Source organism: Pungitius pungitius, chromosome 20 (assembly GCF_949316345.1).
Source record: "Pungitius pungitius chromosome 20, fPunPun2.1, whole genome shotgun sequence".
Lineage (NCBI taxonomy): Eukaryota > Metazoa > Chordata > Actinopteri > Perciformes > Gasterosteidae > Pungitius > Pungitius pungitius.
In genome coordinates, this window is record NC_084919.1 from 13,419,739 (window position 1) to 13,442,779 (window position 23,041).

At 41.7% G+C, this 23,041-nt stretch overlaps 1 protein-coding gene across 16 annotated transcripts in view; it reads left to right on the forward strand.

The window, feature by feature from the left end:
• The window catches only part of LOC119195130 (neurexin-3b), a 219,594-nt gene that overhangs the window by 161,219 nt on the left and 35,334 nt on the right, over nt 1-23,041 (forward strand). For all 16 annotated transcript variants that reach the window (XR_005114197.2, XR_009942809.1, XR_009942810.1 and 13 more), the window contains one exon: nt 6,731-6,912. Coding sequence is in view for 13 of the 16 variants with exons in the window: in XM_037449811.2 (XP_037305708.2) it covers nt 6,731-6,912 (182 nt within the window). In the remaining 3 variants the exon portion in view is untranslated. The remainder of the gene's footprint in view (nt 1-6,730; nt 6,913-23,041) is intronic.

A 23,041-nucleotide genomic window follows, 5' to 3' on the forward strand; every position in this document is an offset into this window, starting at 1 on the left:
CCTGTGTGTGTGTGTGTGGGGGGGGGGGGGGGGTGGGTCTTTTTGGTACCTTTGCAGTGTTACATGACGCTGAAGTGAGGACACAATCCTGCTCTTTTGGAGCCACCTGAGGATGGAACCCATGTATTTTGCCCTTTCGCCGAGAGGAATATTTCACCTCAAGCCAATCGACTCTCTCTACCCGCCTGGGGGGTTGGTTCTGTTGGCCATGTTTTTCTTACCCTCTATCTTTCTTCTTTTGCCCCAACCACACACTATAGAAATGGTTGGAGTCGCATCTCGAGTGTATATCATCGTCGTAGCGCTGCTTTGGAGCGCGAGTTGCAGAAGAAGCTGCCTTTTCAAGTTGGTTCTGGATCATACAGTTACAATACGACTCAGTGACAACGAAGAAACTGCAGCTAGTGTGACTTCCTGTATACTTTTGATTTTTTTCTTTTATTAAGCTTTTGCCAGTAAAGGTGTGTAGACTGGAAGAGAATTTTCTTAGCTATGATCACAGACTTTTATGTTATTTGTACAGAATCCTAATACAAAATAATTGCATACATTTACAATGAAATTAGGCTGAAATCATTATTTTTCAATTCTGCTGAAGCTATATCTTGGTAAGAAACCATGAACACAAGTTCCTTAATAATAGTTCTGTTTGTATTTTAAAATGTGTTGTCTGTATACATATCACACTTTTCACTGTTCATTTTATCTCTTCTTCCACTTCTTTTGACCCCTGATTCCTGTCCCATGAATCCATGTAGTGTGCTCATGCTGCAGCGTATCAGAACAGTGTAAATCATCCCACGCTGTCTTGTTTGCTTTTCACAGACAATTCTTCATAACACCCTTCCCTTCATCTGTCATCAGTAACGCTGATGAGTGATGGCACACACTTGTGACAGTGTAGAGACGCACACATGCGCACACACAAAGTATATTTTTGGTGTGAGAGAGAATTCAATCATCAGTCTCGTTCCTCACGCCATCCCAGAGGGGAGAGGCAACAGCTGGAGACATGAATTATGACATCATAAGAGGTTGTAAAATGGAGATAAATAAATTAAACAATTTGATTTCTCTGTTGATGATTTTTTATTGTAGTTGTGTGAAGGACATTAGACCTTTCAATTCCCCATTTACGATGCACATTATTTTGCATCATGAATGGGGAAGCATTGGGATGATAAGAGTTATTTTGAATGTGATTGAGGAGGCAATTTTATCTTGCATTTCACGTTGAGGATGTTTTGTTAAGGCTCCCCTTTCTTTTCCTTATTCTCCGATGGCAAAGAATTCGACCACATCAAACCGTGTTTGTCTTCTTTTCTCGTCCCCTGGGGCGCCAGCGCCGTGGAAAGCCCAAGAGATAAAGAGCGGAAAGACATAAAAGCACATAAACATCACACACCAAGGAGAAAGGAGAGAGAGAGTGTGCATGTGAATGTGTGTGCCTCTCAATGCTAATGCAGAAACCTCTCGTTAAACCGACTTCCCACGATACACAATCCCCCCCCCATGCATTTAAAAGCTCAATGAGCGACAGGACAGGTACAACACAAACATTATTTTTACAATGATATATACAAAATCACCCTACATTTCTTAATCCAGAAATAAGCTAAAAATACTCACACGTATGCGAGCACTACCGCTGTGTGTGTGTAGGTGTGTGTGTGTGTGTGTGTGTGTGTGCTAGGCCTGTTTAGGTAAACAGACAGTAACAGTCTTTAACTGGAGTCTTCTACCAGCTGCCTCTGAAACAGACGGTTTCATCACAGCATGGTTTGAAGCAACCAATTACCCAGTAATAGCTGCTCTTTTTGCCCTTTTTCAAATACCATTGTTGCCTGGTGCAGTTTTCCTGTCATGTGAAAGCCCGAGGAAGCAGAGTATTGCAAACATGCCTGTAAATAGTGTGTGTAAATGTTGTTCATATATTTGTTTAATAATCATGGACTGAGATGGAGCAGCCAGAACCTTTTAAGCAGATGTTTCTTGCATGCCAAGTTTGATGAAACTAGTGAACTTCCGCCATTTCTGTCTCTGAAAATGCGTCCTAATTGCTTTTAGCTGTGTAATGTCATGTGGGGCCTAAAGGACCTGTGATGCAGACAGGTATCCTGACCTTCTGTCTGCACCCCCACGCCTCCCAGGACATGTAAGTTGGCCAGCTGGCCAAATTCCACCAGCAGCTAACACAATCCATATTGCTGCTTGTGTATTCGATTTGGTTGATCGGTCTGAATAGATGCAGATTATAACATTATTCTACATGTGAGATGAAGTCTCTTTTCCTAGCGAAAAGATGCTGACTGCAGGTAATTCTTTCGCACGGATTTCCTGAAAAATCCACATAGCACCTTCAACTAAGAATGAATCATAATTACTTTCAGTGTGTTCCTAATCTCCCTTCACTGACAAATCAAAGGATCATCCACATGCTAGAATAAGATTTAAAATGGCACCCCTCCAATACCTACTGGCCATGCCAAGATTGAATTATTCAAATACAGAGATGAAAGTCCATTTCGATCCCCCAAAATAACATCTTCTGTAGTAATCTGTTTGTAGATTTGATTGCTTTGATGATATTTGTGGCTTTTCACCGAGGCGGGATAGCTGTAAAAGGCATGTACGTACGATGGTTTGTTTCTGCTGTTCACTTGCATGGCAGTGACTTGTCAGTTTATCTCACAATGGTAGGAATGACCATGGGAGCAGATAAAAGTCTGCAGTAATTCCAAAAAAGACAAATAAAAAATTTAGACAGCTCTAACTCATACCTTTTAACCAAATTGCTTTCATGAATCCAGTCTTAATGCTGTATCAAAATCTCTGTTACTAAGCAATTCAAAAAAATGTCCATTACTGGCACACTGCTGCGGAGATCCCTCATCTTTGAAGGTTGTCTAACTAAGAATCAAGATCATTTCCGGAAAAGGAATGCCATCTTTTTTTTTTGCATTCTGGCACTTAATTACGTGCATATTTTAAAAGGCATTGCGGGATTAATAACGAGATCTTCCTGCTAATGTAGAGTTAACGCTACCTCAAAACAGCAAGAGAAATCCGTGTTGATTTCTTTTATGTCAATGTTATATCACATTTTTAATTATTAGAAGAAAATTGAAAATACTTTTTACAGTGTGAAATTAGGTGTTAGTCTAAGTAATGAATGCATAGTGAAATATGCTAGAAAAGTTGGAATATGACATTGCTTACCCTCTTTCATCGAATTAGTGTCTTCTCAAAATTGCTTAAATGATGTTATATTGGTGCTTCTTACATCCACACTTGAGTGGAACAGGCCTCTCGCCCTCGGAAAGCCTGTTTGCTCTGTAGTGCAGTTATTCAAATGAAACTCTTGACCTTGGGAGTTCGGGCCAGCACTCAGTTGGAACCCAACCACGTAGCTCTTTCCCTCCGTTGCATTGAAGTCTTCAATGTATGTATGTAAAAAAAATGATGACACTGCGATAGCTTTGCACACAACGAATGCATGAATTGATATGCGGTGGACTTCCTTTCTGTGTGGCTGTGCGGCCGGCGCCTCGTGGGTCGAGCAGGTTTCTAGGCAAATGTGCTACATTTCGTCAATCTCGGGTACGCTGTCTTCTCTGTACTGTGCAGATAATCGCCCACTTGTGTGATTGTATGTGAGAGGGCATCGTGTTTTTGTGTTTTCTCTAATTTGTAACTCCCAATGTGCATTTGTCCCTCCATTTGCCTGCTGTGGGGCTGAACGTGTGCCTCCGTCAGTGTGTGTGCTGCTGACTGTCTGCTTGTAACACTAAGCAAATCTCCTCTATGTGATAATTGGCTCCCCAGGGGGCTTGTGTCTTTGCTCCTCATCGTCGTCACCCCCTCCAGAAAAAAACCAAGGCTGTGTTAGATGATACAGCGGAAGTTTGCTCGTTTGTCGGGAAAACTGATCCCGAGTCTGCCTAAACTCCTTTGGCACAGAAAAAAGAAACTTTGAGGGAGTGAGACAGCGAGGCAGATCGGGTGAAACCTGGCTGCAGGCTGCTATCGGGCATCGTGTCATTGTTGTCAGCCAGACCCAAATGCCGTGGAGCAAATGGACTCTTGTTGATAGGTGATACATGATGGAAAAATCTGCTTCAATCAGTGCAATGTCTCTGAGAGCCATTCAGAGATTGTATTGTTTTTCATCAGGGGAACAAAATACATCTCAAAGGGAGCTTTGTGTGTTAAACCAGACATGTAGGTTTATTAGTTTAAGAAGTTAAAGTGTTGTTCAGGCTCGCCACGCTCCCGACCTTTTTAGTGGTTTGCCTTACTGGCACCGGAGGTTTCTAGAATACAGACCTGTTTGTGCGCATAGAGGGTTATAGAGACAATTCGTCCCCTCTCTCTTACACCCTCTCATCCATATGTTCCTGCAGTCTCCAGGGTATTGAGGACCACAAACAGTGAGACAGCTGGGCACCCATCACAAGGCCAAACAGATGTTCAGGTGACTTGAGGGGAAATTGACGGAAAACGGGGGGGCTGCAAGTGAGAGAGGTGATGTAGAAGAAGGGTATGCAGAGGGACAGTGAAGGGAAAAAATAATTATACATTGATGCATCGGCTTAGAGACTTCATTATCAAATCCTTGTCTCATAGGTGGGCCAAATGCTTCCCACTCTCCTTAGGCCACACAAGTCTGTTTCGGCTCTCATATAGATTCACCCACCAGTCTATCTGCTGTAGGTCTAATGCCTTTGATCTCTTGATTATCTTTGCTAAATGTGGACAGGACGGCTAAGCCGCTCAAGGATTCAGCACTTTAATTCTGACACGCCTTAGGGAATATTCACAACTTGGAATTTTATTCAACCCTGAAACCACGTAATGAAACTTTTCCCTTTTTTCTGTTCCACGCGACGATAGAAAAAGGATATCTGCGAACAACTTTTACACATTCTGTGTCTTAAGGCCAAGCTTGATCCGATTACAGACACAAATCTGCATAGTGGTTGCTATAATAACAAAAACGTCGCTACCCCAACTGGTACAGACGCTCCTTTTTTATACCCTGGATATGTCAAATTAAACTAGACAAAGGATCTTTGATTTTTACCCCATGTCTTCTTTCTTGCACCCGCCTTTGTTCTTTGGTTGCAGGTCTCATATATTATACATGAGGATTGGGAGACTTCGCTGATATTCCCTAGAAAGACTCTATATTTTAACAAATGGATGGGTCAGCTTCTGACTTCCACTTAGAATGTGGTGGCTGAATACCATTTAATACCAATAGGACATAATTATATTGTTGCAGTGGTAAAGTACACATTAAACAATTTCTCTGTAATTTAACAGTAACTTACTGGCAGCAGGTTGGTAATTTACTAAATGTTTATTCACGGCATGTTACCGTATATTGGATTACAGCAGGGTGCCCGATATGCCGATCGCGATCGACCAGTAGATTACCATGACAGTACTGGTATATGAAAAAAAATAACCAGGCGGCCGACCACGGGAGCTAATTAGCAAACCTTACTAATAATCACATTTAATTTCATTCAAAAGCAACTTTTGCTGACTGAGCTCAGTGCAGTGTAATGACCAAATACAAATACAATCCAATTCCTGCATTCAATTCTCCACAAATAATAGAAAGACAAGAATGGCAAATGGAAAGGCAAATGTTTCAGGGACAATTGTATCCAAGAACAACACCTAAAATACTATAAAGAATACAATTATAAAACCAGCCAAAGTGAACTCATATGGCCCTCGGATACTTAATTGTAAAATCATCAACAGTGTACCATTTAATGTGAACAGAAAAACAGTGTCAGCTGTGGCTTTCTGATAACAATTTTACAGACATGTAAACATACAAACATAAGGGAGGGAGGGAGGGAAGGGAGCCTGTTGAAGGACAGACAGAAAATGTTTACAAATGAGACAAAAAGCACAAATACGAGATAACAAGAAGTGACGGAAAGGAGAGAGGGTTGTTAGCTGCAGTGTGTTTTCCCCTACCTTATATAGTGGGGGCCGGGTGTTTTTTAATGTTTACAATCGTCCACTGCTCGCTGCGCACAGCAGTTCGGCCCCGATGGGCACGCACAGATACATGAGCACACGTACAGACAAGGTGAGCGAGCGCCACCCCCTCGTCCGCCGGTCCGTCCGCACCCCCAAAGCTGTAAGCCCAGGGCAAATACTGAGCTTGATGTTTTGGAAGAGAGCTTAAAGTGAGCTAACGTTAGGTCAGTAGATTGTTGCTTTGAAGTAGAAGGTTCTCTTAAATGGATTCAGAGCATAGCAGCACACAATTCTTTAACAGATTTCTTTGCTTGTTTCAACCTTAGCTAATGTCATAGCTCTGCCAAGATTCATAAACTAATGTAACAAAACAGACCAAGTGAAACAAAATGTAAAGGTTTTAACAGTTCAATAATCATAAAGACAAAAAAGTCTTTGAATTTGGATTGAGAAGCATAACCTGGAGAGGCGAGTCAATGAGTAACTGAACGGAGACTGGTGGTCTGATGTCTTAAAAATGACCTTTAGTCAATAAAATATATAAAATATAAAGAATATAAAATATCAGATATCATATTTAGATTGTCAGAGAAGTGTCTTGTTGGTAGGCATCCTGTCTAGTGATGGTATGTTTAGGGTTTGATCGCTTTTTTCCTGTTATCCACCTTTTTGTTTTTGTGAGATTACTTCTAAATCCTGCCATTTTTTGCTTTTTATGTTTCCACAGCTGGCACCACCTACATCTTTGGCAAAGGAGGGGGTCTGATCACGTACACGTGGCCCAATAATGAGAGGCCAAGCACACGGACGGACCGGCTGGCAGTGGGCTTCAGCACCACCATCAAAGACGGCATCCTCGTCCGCATCGACAGTGCCCCTCGTCTGGGTGACTACATCATGCTCCACATCGTAAGTACTGTTTAATACACAGGCACCTGTATGGACATTTTAGCTGGACATTGGTGCTTCAAAGACACCATGGTAACTGACTTGCTCACCTGACCGCCTTCGTTATTCGTGTTTGTAAGGTCAGGTGCATTCAAATGAAGGATTGTTTGAACTGGATCAATCTGAACTAAAGTTGTTGGAATAGCTCCATAGCTTAACTAGAGCACACAATCAAACCTTCCAACCCAATTACACCTTTCAACACAATCAAACATACCAGTCCGTCATCTCCCACACTTCCAGCATCTTCAGCATATACAGTATCCAAGTCCATCCTAGCCAACATCGGGCGAGAGACGGGGTACTAACTGGACTGGTTGCCGTGTAATTGTGGGAACATTTCAGTCTCCCATTCACAGACGGGCAAATTAGAGTCACCAATTAATCTAACCCCCACACAGAAAGGCTGCTGGGTGGTTTCAAACCCAGGACCTTACTGTCTTACTGTAAGGCAACAGTGCAAATCATACTTAATCCTCGTTGGCAGGAGAGAGTATTAGAGAGAGAGTCAGGGCTTGTCTCATGTATTTTCCAACTTCCATGGTTTAAAGCTAGTCGTATCACCTTTGTGCTCTCTAAACCTTTTTTTCTTACTTTATACACATACATACAAATGGCCGGGACCATGACGCAAATCTATGTATCATGAGGTGTACATGCAGGAGTCTTCATGATCATTTTAGCCCATCATGCTAGAACTGAATTACACAAACAGTGCTGACTCTGAGCATAACTAATGAATGCAGCTCCCCATACATATGCAGCGTGTTACAAACATGATGAAGAAACGGGGGCTGCCAATCGTCAGTGCATCCACGAGCCATCTTCATACTCTCACTTCACAGTTGTGTTTGACTTGGTTACATAAGCGTTGAGTATTTATTTAAAGATGGATTTCTTTTATACTGTACATGTAAATTGAAGATATCACTTTTCCTGCACCATGTTATTTGTCTTGTTGTCCTTTGTCCAATGTTATGCACCAACCACCAGGTCAAATTCCTTGTGTGTCTAACATACTTTGGCAATAAATGTTCCTGATTCCTCATAATCATGAAAAGTAGCTAAATGAATCCTGAGAGTCAAATAAGTGTGATGGGGGGAATGTAGAGTCAGCAGTGTGGTGGGTTGCTGATACCCTGTTAGAAAAAAAGATGTAACGAGGAAGAGGAGCATCAGTTGGTAAAGCAGATTGAAAGTCTTTTTCTTCTTAAAGAGCTTCCCTCATCCCCTGAGTGCTCGCCATGTGGTGCAGAAAAGCAGCCATCTGCTCTGCAGAGATGAGAAGCCAAGCACTTTTGAGCTGCCTTTACAGTGTTGAGAGATAAAGTGATGTGTGTGTGTGTGTGTGTGTGTGTGTGTGTGCGTGCGCGTGTGCGTGTGTGTGTGTATGCGTGTGTATGCATAGGTGAGGATGTTAAGGGTAAAGAGAAGATGATAAATATGTTACAATGTGCAGTGTTGGAAACGCCTTTCTGGGTCCCTAACGGGCTGAGTAATTGCAGGAACCCTGGAGGAAGGAAAATTAATACATTTTTAATTCAAGCTTTTAAGATATCACAGCATAGCTAGCCAAGCAGGGTCTCCCTCATGATTTGGCTGTGCGTCGTTGGGCGGTGAATATCTTAATTCCTGCAGTCTCATGACGCCATTGAATTTATTGACAGGAAGAAAGCAACTGGAGTACTCGCTGATTAATTCAGAGATGTAGTATGTTTGTATGTATGTGCTGCATTGACATTGCACTGCTAATATTACATTGGCTGTGTCATTTGATATTAAAGGTGATGGTACTATATATTCATTTGCAAAAAGCTTGACATGCCATGGCTCCATTTTCCCTACAATTACACTGAGAGAGAGCAAATACAGAAAGAACAGTACATGAGGTGAACAGTATAAAATGAATTTGACCTTTTAGCTTTTAGAAAATAAACCACTGCTTTATCTTTGTTGATATCTGGAAAATACATTACCACTCACCCCGTATTAGACGATGTCTCTCCTGTGCTCAAGTTGTATTGAATATTGAATCTCTCAATAGGTTACCACAATGTGGGTATTGCAATCTCAGGTAAAACAACATCGCTGTCACTACAAGATGGATGTGTGGTAGATATTTCAGACTTCACTGAAATGCCATTAGATAATAACTTCTAATGATGTCAGCGTTTTGCATTTCCTAATGAATCTGGAAGAAAAGGTTACATCTGATTATCGTTGTCGATTCCTTATATATGTCTTAAAGGTCTAATCAGGCCTAGGGCCATTACCTAAGCCTTTGTGATTATTAGCTCACTACTTGAACTTGTATTTAAGCCTTATTTCCCTATAGGCTTTTAACTTGTTTATTAGTTTTTTTCTCCCCTGAAAGGGAACCCTCAATTTTATACTCAAATTGTTATACTCATTTTTATTCATTTTTTTCAAATCTATTAGATTATGAATAACTACATGTGACCTTGTTTATTTGACATACATAATGCTTGCAGTTTCTGTTAAACTAAAAAAACGCTGAACATTGTGTTTTCTTAAACACCGAGAGCCCAGAGAAGCACAGACATCTCAAGACGAGACCCTAATCACTGACTTGCTTTCTCCATTATCTTCTCTCCCTCCTCTCCTTGATTAGCTTACGGCTTGTTTGACAATCATGAATTAAAATGCTGATTGTAGTGTTTACATTTCGTTTACATTGTACGTTTGGTATTGAAATCGGAAAAGTAATTTGGGGTCATTTTTAGAGGCGCGCCCACCATTTTATCATTGCTATTATTTCATTTGCACAATGATGTGATTTTTGATTTCTAATGTCAAACACCTATTTCTATGAAAACACAACCTTGTGACTGGCGTGTCAGCAATTTCCAAAACCTTCATGTGAAAGTCTGAAGGCAAACAAAAACGTATGGATTCATCATATATACGTATATATATTAGCCTGTATGAATCCTGTACTAGTAAGCCCCAGTTTATACATACAGTAAGACGTTGAGTTATATTCCGTTCTCCTTGAAAAAGCTATTTTGTTATTTGTTTGTGAGCTTGAACCTTTGGCGTTTAACAGAAGTCTCACTCCAAGAGCCCATCAGCTGTTGTGTTTTCATGGCTGGAGTTTCTGGCGATGAAAGTCTGTGGTACAAACACATGCATTGGCGCTTCCGTCTCAATCCTTGGAGATCTGAGGAGTCGTTTAAACACCCATCAACAAACGATCACTCTCATGTGTGGGAATGGAGTGATGGCACTTCATGCTACCTCACCGGCACAAAAGGCACGGCTGCTGGATAATTGAAACCCTGAGTGCCGACACTGAGACGCGAGGTGTGTCCATGAGACCCCCACCCTTACAGATGTTCGATGCATACATACACCAATGCATGTGTGTCTGAACGTATTAATGCAGGAGTGCAGATGCATCATTTATTCAGTCCCTCGCTCACTCCTTTCCCTCCACATCCATCCGTCAGCATCTTAAGCTTAGTTTATGCTTCTGCGTTTTTCAAGGACACGATGCGCACCTTTTCACCCCCTCTTGGGTGCGTCGACCAATTTTTCTAGACTAGCGTCAAAGGCGACGCGAGCTCACGCAGCCCGCAAGGCTGTGATTGGTCTGCTAACTATATCCTTTCCGGAGTCTCACATTTCATAGCATTATTCCGTCATTATTACATTTTTTTTACAAGAGAATGGATCAGTTTGTCGGAAGAAATCCGTAAACATGACCACTTGTACAACCCGTCATTGGCGGACTATAAGGAGACACGGATGGCCTCCAATTCATGGGGGGAGATCCCCGCAAACATCGGTTTGCCAGTCGAGGGGTTTACAAAATTGTGGAGGGAAATACGGGACAGATGTGTCAGTGGCGATGCACGGGGCAAAAAAGCCTCTGATTAACAAACCAAGGACTTCCACACACAGAGGCGTCACTCTCCAGGTCGTCTTGGACAACAAACGTTACTCCACCTAGTGTCGTGCCGGTGGATCGCTTTGCAACCCGCAAACGAGTCTGTTCGACACAACTGTGCGTAAAGACATGCACCAGCCTTCATGCCTGACATTGTCTTTCCTCAGATCTACTTCCCCTCCTCCCTTTTATCTCCCTCACCCTCTGGCAGACCTGATATAAGATGTTGGTTGCGTACCTGTGTGTAGCAGCGCCAGTGTGTTGCCTCTATCGAGTTACCCGTGCTCGGCAGGGAAAGAAATAAACAGCTTGGATAATAGAACTTGCATCTGTTTTCACAACTAGTTGGGCGTTTTTTATAACTCTTGATCAATAACTTTTTCTCTGAAGCTGAGAGAAATTTGTATCTCTGTTGACTTTTTACTGTGATTCCAAAGACTTTTTTACCGTGAAGCTGTTATTTAAAGTAATGATGCAAATATCTAAATCAGTAACAGGTTGCAGTTTATAAAGTCAATATATAACGCTGGATTATTGGCAGTAAGCCCTTCCTGGGGGGGACACCGTTGACACAATGACTTTTCACAGCACGCCGGCTGCCAGATGGTGGGTGGGCATGAGTGTGTGAGCTAACGCTTTAACACCTACAGAAGCTTCTGTGAGAAGCACTATGAAATCATGTAGGATCATTCATGTACTGGGAATTTTACAGTTGTGTTTGTTCTGCGAGTAGCACATTTTGTTTTTGAGACAGTACAAATTTAGCTGGACCGTCAATACAGTTTATTGCTATTTTATTCGACTGATCATGTAAATGTAGTTATGGCACATTAAGCATTTGACACTAAAGGGTAAAAGGTTTGTGTGGCCATGACTGGATTAAACTGGTAGGGATTCTCAGGGTAACGTTCACTGTTTAAAACATGCATCTCCTCATCTTCAACTCAGGGTATTCTATTTACCATGTTAGGATTTTCCCAATGTTGATTCCATTACCGCATCTCTTGTGTTGAAGCATTGTCACACCGTCATGTCTCACAGGGACACTCAAACACACCAGATCCATTGGTAATGTTGTCACAAACACATGTTCTTTTTTTAACATGAGTCCAAACGTCAGCTTGCAACACCCACTTTTATAAAGCTATCTATGGAACCACTGAATAACTAATGTATAATTAGCACTCACACTAGTACACATTCCTAGCTCCTGTGATGCTATGGATGGTATCCTATGATAATAACACTTAATAATAACATGTCAAGGAACATGAGAAAACGAAAATACAAACATCTTCATCCTGCTGCTTTCTTTTTAACGGGCTAGTGTACAACTCTCTGACTAACTTTCCAACTACTAACTGATGTTATTTTGTCTGCTTATGTAGGTCCATATAGTGGCATCGGTATTGCATTTCTTTCACAACCAGTTTGAAAAACTTCTTGCAGTCACTTTAGCAAAAGGGGTTGGTGCATGTGATCTTTAATAATTAACAACTTCAATAAACACCTTCACTTCTACTGAAAACACAGACAAGAGATCCAAAGATTCACTTAAATCCACATTACACAGAAAGCCTCTTTGTGTCTTGTATTGTCCCAAGCAGAGCATGCATGGATACACAAAAACATATGCACCAAAAGCTCTCTCCCTCTCTGGCTCACACATACCCACCCACACCTTTTCTCTCACTCTCCTCACTACGGCCATGTGCGTATAAAAAGCACACACACATTGCTCCAGCAGATTCTCACACCACGGTACACTGCCACTGACTCTCTAACCCTGATACTGGGGCTCTTCAGGGACATCTGCCTGGGACTCATCCATGTCAACCAACGACTACTTTAAGCCGAACAGTTTACATAGCGGACCCTTTGACACAACGCACACACACACACACACATTTCTGGAGAGCAACAGCAAAGTGATAACTGCTCAGGTTGGACAAACACAGCAACATTATTACGATGTAGCCACGTGCTCCTTGTCCTCAGCCCCGGACTCACAAATCTATCTTTTATGGATTAAGATGAAAAAGTCAACGAGAAACAACAAACAGTGCGCCTGTCCCTACTTTGCTCTCTGGCAGAACCCCCCCAGGGGGATGCTTGTATTTTCACAGCTTCACGGTAGGACATGAATCCCATTCTCACGGTGATGAAGAGACAGAGAGTGGAGCACCGTGCACATCCAAAAGTAGAACAAACACAAGAAGCAGCAGTAGGAAGAAGGAGGAGGGGGGTAAGAGGAGGTAGGAGGAAAGGAGTTGAGGACAGATATGTGGGTATTTTAGAATTCAGAGCGGGATCTGAAACAAACTTGGCTCAGATAGGGCTCAGCACGTTGGTCGTGGATTCCAAACGATGCGTTGCCTTCCCTCCTTCCCGTCTCCTCCACCCACTACCAGCTTTGTTCTTCTTATCTCCCGCTCCTTCCTATCTCTCTAACTATTTCCCTCTCTTTCTCTCTGCTACACTGCCTCAGCACTATTGCTTTTATATTAATGGCTAGATTGGGCGTTGGTAGCTGATCGGCCGGTTGGTTTTGAATTCAGTTCAAACAAGCAGTGCGATAAAAGATCTCCACTCAAGCTGCTGGTAGAGGCCAAGCTTTTGCTCAGCGAGCTGCAGAAAGATTGTTGCTGTTTTAGTGGCGGCCATTTTGAGTCACAGACGTCAAAGCACTGAACCGGGTATTAAGTTATGTTATCAGTGTTTGAGATGATAAAACATCAACGTAATTCACTATTTACTCATCCGCTGCTATATTTGCAGTGGAGGTGTATTAGTGTTCTTTTAAAGCACACGAAGTGGATAACTAGATATAAATCTGAGCAAAACAACAACCTAGTTCCCTGGCTAGCTAGCTAGCTAAAGCTTTGGAATTACTTGAAGGTCAACAGACCTGCTCTAAATACACAATGCACACTTCATGGAGGTTGATTTTGTTTTGTATGCTAACAAATGATTAGGAACTGTAATCCATGAAGAGGCAGTATACCGGCCAACCCTGGTCCTAACAACATAGAACAATTGAAGTAGCTGTAGTTACACTAGATGCTCTCAGAGATCTAAGCACAGCAACACCTCCATCCCGTAATGTCTCCCAGCTCCAGACACTAGGCCATGTGTGCTTGGGTGATGAGCATCTAATGAAATATAAGATGGATTTGGTATCAATGGAGGTCTGTTTCTCACACAAGGCTCCAAAGGATCGAGGTTTATCCGTCAGAGCCCTCAAAGCTCCACAGGACAACGACACAGAAGCAAGACAGACAGGGAGAGAGTGGTGGGGGACGGAGTAAAAACAAATATAAGAAAGAGATTTACATTATATCCTTCGGATTATCGACATGAAGTGTCTCTACTCTAGTGATGCACGTCAACATTAGAAAATAAATCCTCAGCCTTTGGTGTGGCAGATGGCTGACTCCCAAACACACAGGTACACAGACATATGGACTGTACACACTGCAAATGTATTCAGAGAGGATTAAGCGTCAGCAACATGTCATGTTTTTCCTCTCTGTCACTGAAAAAAAAAGAAAAGAAAGGGGATCAAATTTTGGTTTGTAGCACCTTCTCAGATGGATTGAATATGGGAAAGTGAGTACCTGTGCATTTTACAGAGTGCAAGTATCAGCACGTATTTTTTTCAATCCTCCCATCATTGAAAAGGACCATGAAAAGCTCTATTGGTAAGGAGACAAAGCAGACTGCATTACTTTTCCTACTAGATGACTTTGATTTTTTAGCTGTTTAGTTGATAAAGGCAGCGAGTCAGATGGCCAAGGACATGACAGCCAAGTATTCTATCTAAAAAAGACTAAATATTTTCTATTCATAGTGTGAGCTCTAGTCCGGCAAATCATCCTGCAGACATATAGAGATACACGTGGCCCATTACCCGTAAGGCCAAAGCTGGCCTGAAGACGCCACGGCCTCTAATAGATCTTATTGGCCATTAAAGTGGGCCAATAGGGTAATGACCTTTGTCTACGTCTATTACATGTGTGTTGACATTTTTCTGGCGGGTTATAGTTTTTGCAAGAGGTGATTTTTAAGGTTAAGGGAAATGAAGGATGAATACTCCTATTCTTTGAACTCGCATTTAATAAATACTTAAACCTGACTGCATTCTGGAACGTTCTGTTACATCACATTACATTATATGTCCTTTATCTGACACTTTTATCCAAAGCGACATACAATAAGTGTGTTTATGCAGTGCTCATCTTACATTTATCTGCCGTTTAACTCCTGTGTGCCCGCATCTCAAGTTATATCGCATTGTCTGGTCCCATAATTCCCTTAGTTATAAAGAACTGTTCCGTTATAGGAATTTTTTTAGAAATACTGTTTTAATGTAATTTAAGTACTTCATTTTAGAGTGAACATATTTTTCCACTCTTCAGGGCACACCAAGTCAACTGTGTCCATGAAGGCAGTTTTCGGTGGCTGTGCTGCATTAGATGGAATTGAGTGTGTTGTATCTTCTATATTTATTAAATAATTCATCTAACCAGTGCAGACTGAGATTATTTAAGCAAATTATAATTTACAAATGAACTATTCATCTCAAATTAGAAATTCTGCTGTCATAAACAGTATGGTATAAATGAAGGATATCTCTTGCACTGTTGGAAATGTAGGGTCCAATCCTTCAGGAGCTTGAGCCATTCCAGCAAATAAAGGTCACAATATTGGCTCATCTTATTTATTAGTCTCACATATAGAAGTACAAGTTTAAAGTTGAAATTAAAAGAAAACATCAACATTGGTGAAAGTCCCCCTCCCCCCACCAGGGAATTCTACTCTATACCCCTTTTGATTAGGTACATTTGAAGGCTGAAGGTATGGTTTATTCATTCCTCCCACATTATCTTTAATGTATTCACATCTTGATTGAACATGCCAGACTGACCAAGGACCTGAAATGAAAGGCAGACGTCTTTTCTTTCATGGTCAAACCAGCTCACTGACTCAAAAATACAGTACTCATCATGTTCTCTCTATTGCTGATAACACTCACATGCTCTTTTGATAAATGACTATTCTTGGCATACACGTGATGAAATTGCACACATTTTAAAAAGAAAAGAGCTGTTGTGTGGGTAATAATGTATTGGCTGCTTTCCACTAGGCTTCTGCCTGGACAGCAATTAATGTCATTTGGAGCGAAGAGGGACCTCGTGACTCATTACATATGCTTTTTACTTAGAAAAGCCTCTGAGGGACCTTGTCCTCTTGTGAGCTAACGCTGCCACTTGGGGGATGGTACAAGTTGTATAATTATGAAATTCACTATGAAACATGTATTTTGCTGTCCTGGCAAAGGGAAGATTTAACCTTGTTTAGTTTATTTGAGCTTCTTGAGTGCACACAGGTAAGGTACTGTAACTGTAAGGATACTGTAGGCACTAGCAATCATTGCAATCAGCCTGAAGTTTAAGTTTTACATTCCCTAAATGGATATGAATTTTGCAGAGGACTGCTAAGCAGTAAGCAAGTGAAAAAGTCATCAGCAACTGAGGGGAAAAAAAATTATTTGACAGTGTCAGCGATGTATTTAGATTTCATATAAAGCTCCCTCCGACATTCTAGGAGGAGCGATTGTGATGCAGAGAGAGAAAAGCACTAGAGATATGAAGAGAGGAAAAACAGTGATAGGTGGAGGTAGTGTACCTAATCTCCCTTCATGCACTTTAGTGTAAGGACACCTTTTCTAACAAAAAAAGTCAATTTTTTATGATTTATAATACTTTTTAGTAAACTATACTCTCTTGGATCCTCCGGTCTGGTATTCTGGTCGTCACCGTCTTGCATTCTTGCAACAAGAAGGGACACAGGCGAATTTATTTATTTATTATTTATTTATTTCATGGTACTTTTATTTCATAATGGCACTTTTGTGTGTACTTATGAAATAAAAGTACCATAAAATAATTAAATGTATTAAATATTTATGTATTGCCTCATTTGTTTATTTCACGATGTATTTCAAATGAATATTTCATGTATTTATGTATTTATTCATTTATTTAATTGTGAATAAAACGGCATTCCATAACAATCATCGACACTGCAGACAATCACAGGACAAGGCAGGAAGTGAAGCTAACCCCAGGAACACGAGACATTAAAATACAAAATAAAACAGGAATAAAACCCAAACCGTGGCTATAGCAGAAATTATATTATTTTCTCTACAATAACGGCATATTTTTTAAAGCCAACATTGGGTCTGTTTTGGCATTCTTGAATGAAGGCATCAAGAAAAATACACTTTTTTATGTCCTTTTGCAGCTCACGATAGCCGTGCTTTCACCTACTCTCACACACAGAGACACCTGACGGTATGAAGTCAACGATTCAGAACACTTGAGCAGTGAAAGAAAGGTAAAAGGTGCTGAATATTGGGCTTAAGTGTGTTTATGAGTTTGTGTCTTGAGTCGAGGCGCAGCGACACACACGCTTACCCGGGACAGACCTAGAGATTCACTGTGACATTTGAAAAAAACCTCCCACTGTCTCGGAAGATAAACAATATTTCTGCCATTTTCTCTGGGTCTCTGCTCCATGGGAATTCATTACTGAATGGAAAAAAAGAAGTAAATATACTCAAACATACCCCTAATCTGCATCCCTATGTTCCTTTTTGTACTGTTGCTCTGTGGGAAAATCTTGCATTTGTCAGCGACCATCACAATCTCCCCAGGCGATTATAAATGAAAAAGATACAGAACGCAGATGATCGCATCAGCTGCTTTCATCGTGCACTCCTGACATACTTACAGCAGGCATGGGCGGCTCCTAACATGCAAGAAGACAACGCCATCGTCAATCATCTGGAGCCTCGAATGCCTTTTTCTGGCAATTACGTCGGCAACTCCCTGCATTCCAGTCATGTAGATTTCATGGCTCCTTGCAGACAGCCCTGTCCATCGAGAGCAATGAGTGCTATCTACTGAGCACGTGATAAGTACTTATCTTTTAGCCGTTTCATATTATGGAAAAGAAAATTGCCCAGAAATATAACTGGTGCTTCATTACTTTTGGGCCAATTAATTTAATGAAACTTAACGCCTTTTTGATAGAGCAAGTAGGAAATAATTAGAAAGAATAATTAACAGTGTAGGATGAGCACGCAGGTAGGATGTAAGTTTGAATTCAAAGTCACTATTATTTTGTTCCTAAATAACTTTTCAGGCAGGCTGGTTTTAAAACCGAATGAATGGAAACATAGCTTGATAACGGCGTGCCCTGGACGTGTCCTGAGCATTCAGGAAGTAAGGCCACTTGCCTCAATGTTCCTTCATGTGGGAGAGACACACACACATAGATTTTCTCCCCTTTATTCAGCTATTTTAGGTACTAGCATTCCCAATTTCACTTTTCTCTAAAAACAATAATCTTCTAGTGATCCTTTGCTGATTTCAATATGGTTTCATTATGCGGTCAGTGAAACAATTGCTTCAAAAACACCGTCAATGATCCGAGCTCATCATCTCTTTTTTTGGCTTCCTTGGTTCTGGTTGATTTAACATGTCTCTAATGTGCTCGACGTGGTCATGAATTGGGAATGAAAGGGGCAGGCAGAGTTGGTCTGTGGACCAGCATCAAGCTGACATGACAGCCACGCACACAGAGATGCCATATGTGGCCCGGCGTGGCTTCTGAGCCGTCGCCGCAGGGCACGTTGGACTCCACTGCTGCATTATGCCAACTCAGGTGTTCATTCATACATTACATTATATCCGAGGGAGGTCACAGCGCTGTTAGCTGGAAGACGGCTTCCCATTGAAGTTAGAGTAAAACATTAGAGTATCTGTTTAGCCCCAACAGATATTTGAATAAAAATATTTGAATTTGAATAACATCTGGCACATGACAGGCAGATGGAAAGGGTCACAGGCCAAAGGGGTGATGGTATTCTAATTGTGTAAGATTATTGTGTGTTTGAATCTAATCTTAATCAGAAAGGTAAAAAGATGATTAGATACATGTAGGTAAGTAAACGTATGAAGTACAAGTACCATACATTTGGCCTACAGGTATAGATTTGTTCAAATCTCAAAAGTCCCACTAATGTGTTTTTGTTGTAACTGTTTTGTTATAAATCCGCTAGTTGAAGCAATTACTGCTCAAATGGAGCCAATTTAAACAGCAGAAATCTGTGTCTTCACTGCTTGGTGGAAGGGAGCGAGCCACCAATGGATATCATCACACCAAGACTTGATAGATCTGGAACTAAACGAATCTCCAATCAAAATCCAATCTTGAATAGACTATCAAAGACAGAAAGAAATGGAAAGAAAGAGAAAGTGTTTGCTTTTGAGCGAGGTGCCTGCACTCTACTCTCAGTTAATCATTTCTCTGCAGCTCTCTCCTCTCTCACCTCCAGCTCTCCCTTCTCTTGTGTTTTCCACTTTCATCCTTTCATCTCTCTCTCGTCATTCCTCTCCTCCCCTCTTTACCTCACTTTGCCGTACACAAGCTGAGGCTGACAGGAGACTACTGTCTGCCATTGGTTTAAGCATTTCCACACCTGTTCGCAGGTGTGCTTCATGTGAGGGGGTATGTTTCATGTGTGTGTGTGTGTGTGTGTGTGTGTGTGTGTGTGTTCAGCAGCATGTAACTGCGTGACCAGAATGGCATGTGTAAACAAGGAGATCATGGTCAATCAGCTGTGGTCCAAGCTGTGTGGAGGACAGGAGCCACTGTGTCCATCACATTTGATTAGAAACAGTCGGACTCTTCGCTCCATAATAAGCATCCACTCCCTTAATTGGGATTAGTGCAGCTGTCTGAAGCAGCCACGGTTGAATGTTTTTTCCCTTTCTCCCCGTGTGGTTTGACTTTGCATATTAGCCCAGCCATGGTAATGAGAGCATGCCAATTACAGAGGGCAGCTCTTCAAACAGGCTCAAATCTTTTGTGTGCCGATTCAAATACGTTCACCCTGTGACTCTTTACCAGAGCGTTGTGCTCAAAGGGGGCGGCTCCAGACATCGCCTTCTAGGCCGTGTCTATCTGCAGCTGCAGTCTTTATTTTTCACCACCAGGCAACCGCAGCGGTGCATTGGACTGTGACTGAAGGTATTCTCTATGGGTAAACACACGGAAAGGTCAAAGACAAAGTTGGTTTGTGATTGAATTGTTTGTTTGTGTGTGTGTGTGTGTGTGCGCGCAGTGCCCCGGTGCTCTATGTCTTTCATTTATTTTGACCAGAAATTGGAAAACTTGTTGAATCAAAAGGAATGAGGGGACAAGCGAAGGTAGGATGAGTTGTGTCCCTGCTACCAAATAGAAAGTGCTCAGATTCAGCAGCACATTAAATTAAGTATCTGCCAAACAGATTCTAATTTGATCACCAAGCTGTTTCAATTTAATTAGCCTTGTCCCTAATGGACTTCCACAGCATATTATTCCATCTAGCACAAATCCCATTCATTGGCTACTTCTTTTTCTTTCCTCAATCACCCCCCTGGCACTCTGGGACCATTTGGCCCATCACAGTGTAGTTTGAGATCACACAAATGGATACTGGTGCTAAGCTACAGCAAGTAAATGAAATGAAATCAAAATGTTAACGGAGTAAATTCAATTAAACTAAAGCCAACACCTTAACAGCTCTTGCAAAACATTAAGCCAAGCAGAGCATGAATAGAACCGTAGTGTGTGTGTGTGTGTGTGTGTGTGTGTCATTTCCATGAACCCTCCGTTGCCATGGTGCAAAAGATGTACATATAGCAGCAGGTCAGGAAGTAGAGAGATTTGTTGGTATTTTTCATCAGCGGTTTAATTTGTGTCAATATCAGTTAAGGATTTAGTATTCAAGGATAGGATAGCACTCAAAATGGATATGTGGAAGTAAAACACTTTGCCTACTTAACTGGCTGGTGTCATTTTAAGTTCACAGGATTGTACAAAGGATCTATATTTAAAAAAACTATATAATGAACTGTTCTACAGCAATGCAGTGTGAATAATTCACAGGGGACAGTGTGCTTGACGAGTCCAAGTCAGAGGACACAGTTCCATTTCCTGATGGACCAATGGAGGAGATTGGTCCATCAGGAAACGAAGTACATATTTGCCGATACTGGATGCAGCCATCAAAGGTTATTTCAGGGACGCTGTTCTCCTGAGACATTGCAGCTGAGGGAGACGTGCAGTAAAGATAGTAGTGATGATAGGATCAGTGCTGTGTCAGTACACGAAGTTCCAAAAGCCTGAAAGTGATAGTGTGGAGCTGGGGGAGGACTCTGCGGTAACATTGATAAATGTTTTCACCGGGCCGTCCGCCATTAGTGTCAGAGCAAGTTACAGGCACAAGAGGGGACAAACAGGAAATGGAGAAAGAGCGGTTGTAAATAATTGATAAGGCTGACCTTGTGCGATTCATATTCTGCGGCGGAGGATCAAAGAGCGAGGCTCCGGAGTCAAAGCCTTGCCCTGCAATGCTAACGTTAGCGAGCCCCCCTGCGCATCAACCAAATGACTAATGGACTCCGTCGTATTACCCTAGCAATTACCCACAAAAGCAGGAAGTGGAGCGAGGTGGCAGCCATTTTGTTCCTGTCTATTCGATGAAGCCCTTCCTGGCTCTGTCAGGTGTGAAATACAGACTGTGTTAGGCTTCCTTTAGGTGTGATCAATATTTCAGAGGCACCAGTCCTCTGCGCCTGGTATCCTCCCACATGGCCTCTCCCAACCATTACCAATGTCCCAATGAACGTTTGAGCCAATTAATGATTAATGGAGTTTCACAGCTTCAGAGGAATGTTGATTTGAGGAGTGCATTAAGGCAGAGCCCCTCTGCTTCTAGTGTGTGTCCTGCTGCAGAGTGTCGTTCCAGGATTGGTGGCTTTTTGTGGCTCTTGTCTGTCAGAAGCACTGCACATGCATCACTGCTCTGAGCAGCTGCGTGTGCATCAACTTGGGCTTTTTTCATGACATTAAAATATGCTTTTCTCCCACTTCTTTCTTTTTCAATACATGCAATAAATTTAACCCCCCCCTCAGCCATCAGCCAACCATAGACAGTAATTCATTCAGTTCACTGTGTTTACACAAAGCACGTGTGACATCTAGACGCGCTTAGTGTTGGTTCATCTGCCCACGTTGAGAGATAAATGTCTGTGTGATGCTGCTGCCGCACAAATACGTGTTTTTTTTATTAAGCGTTCAACACATGAAAAAATGACCGTCTTTAATATACTTTGTCACTCCAGAACTCTGTGTTCCAGGCTTTCAATGGAAATACTAAGTACTTCTGTTTTGTATATTATAAAGAGTGATGGGGACATTGTTCTTTAGAAAGAGACCTTTCTCTTCTCTCTCTTTTCCAAATGTAGTTATTCTTATTTTTCCTTTGGTTGGACAAATCCCAGAAAAGGACCAAAATCAGTAATGTCTTAGTCCTTCTCTCTACTTTTCTGTGTGTCTGTTTTCAACCTTCAGTCCAATGATTAAATTAAATATTAAATGTCAAAATAAAACAAATGGGCACTGTGATTCTTTGCTACCATAATTCAAACAGGAGAAAATAGTATATTATTTGGGGACTTTTTTAAGTTTGATGTGGAGAGGTTTTAAAATCAGCAAGATATGGTGATATGGGTACAGAATAAGTTATTATTTCTAGAGAAATTTGTCTGCCTTTGTTGAGCCAGTCCAGTCTGTCAGTACAGTGTGGACACAAAGTAATAACTAAATATGAGCACGCACACGTTCCTCCTCTAAACTGCCTCCAGCATCCTTCCCTTTAGCAGAGTTGTGACTGCGGAGCCTGATGCGCTAACGAACAGACAGCTACAAATCACTGCGCCGTCTATGAGTTATCTCTGTCAATTACTGCCGATGAATGGCTTCGGCACGGTGAAGGCCAGGCGCATCCATCCACCGCGTCTCCCACTGTCTCGGCTTCATTCTCTATTGATTCTACCTCCACTGCATTTATAATCCACTTTTAATGGCCCCCGACCACAAAAGGCAACTTGAACGCTGATGTCAGATGAAAGGGTGGATATGTAACCCAGACTCCCACCCTGGGACATGTTCACGTTCTAGAAATCAGATCTTCGTCCCTCCCTTCTTCTTATGACTTCTTATGGATCCACTGGAGTCCTTCTCTGCCCGGGCCTGATTTCAATCAAGGTCTGATTGAAATGC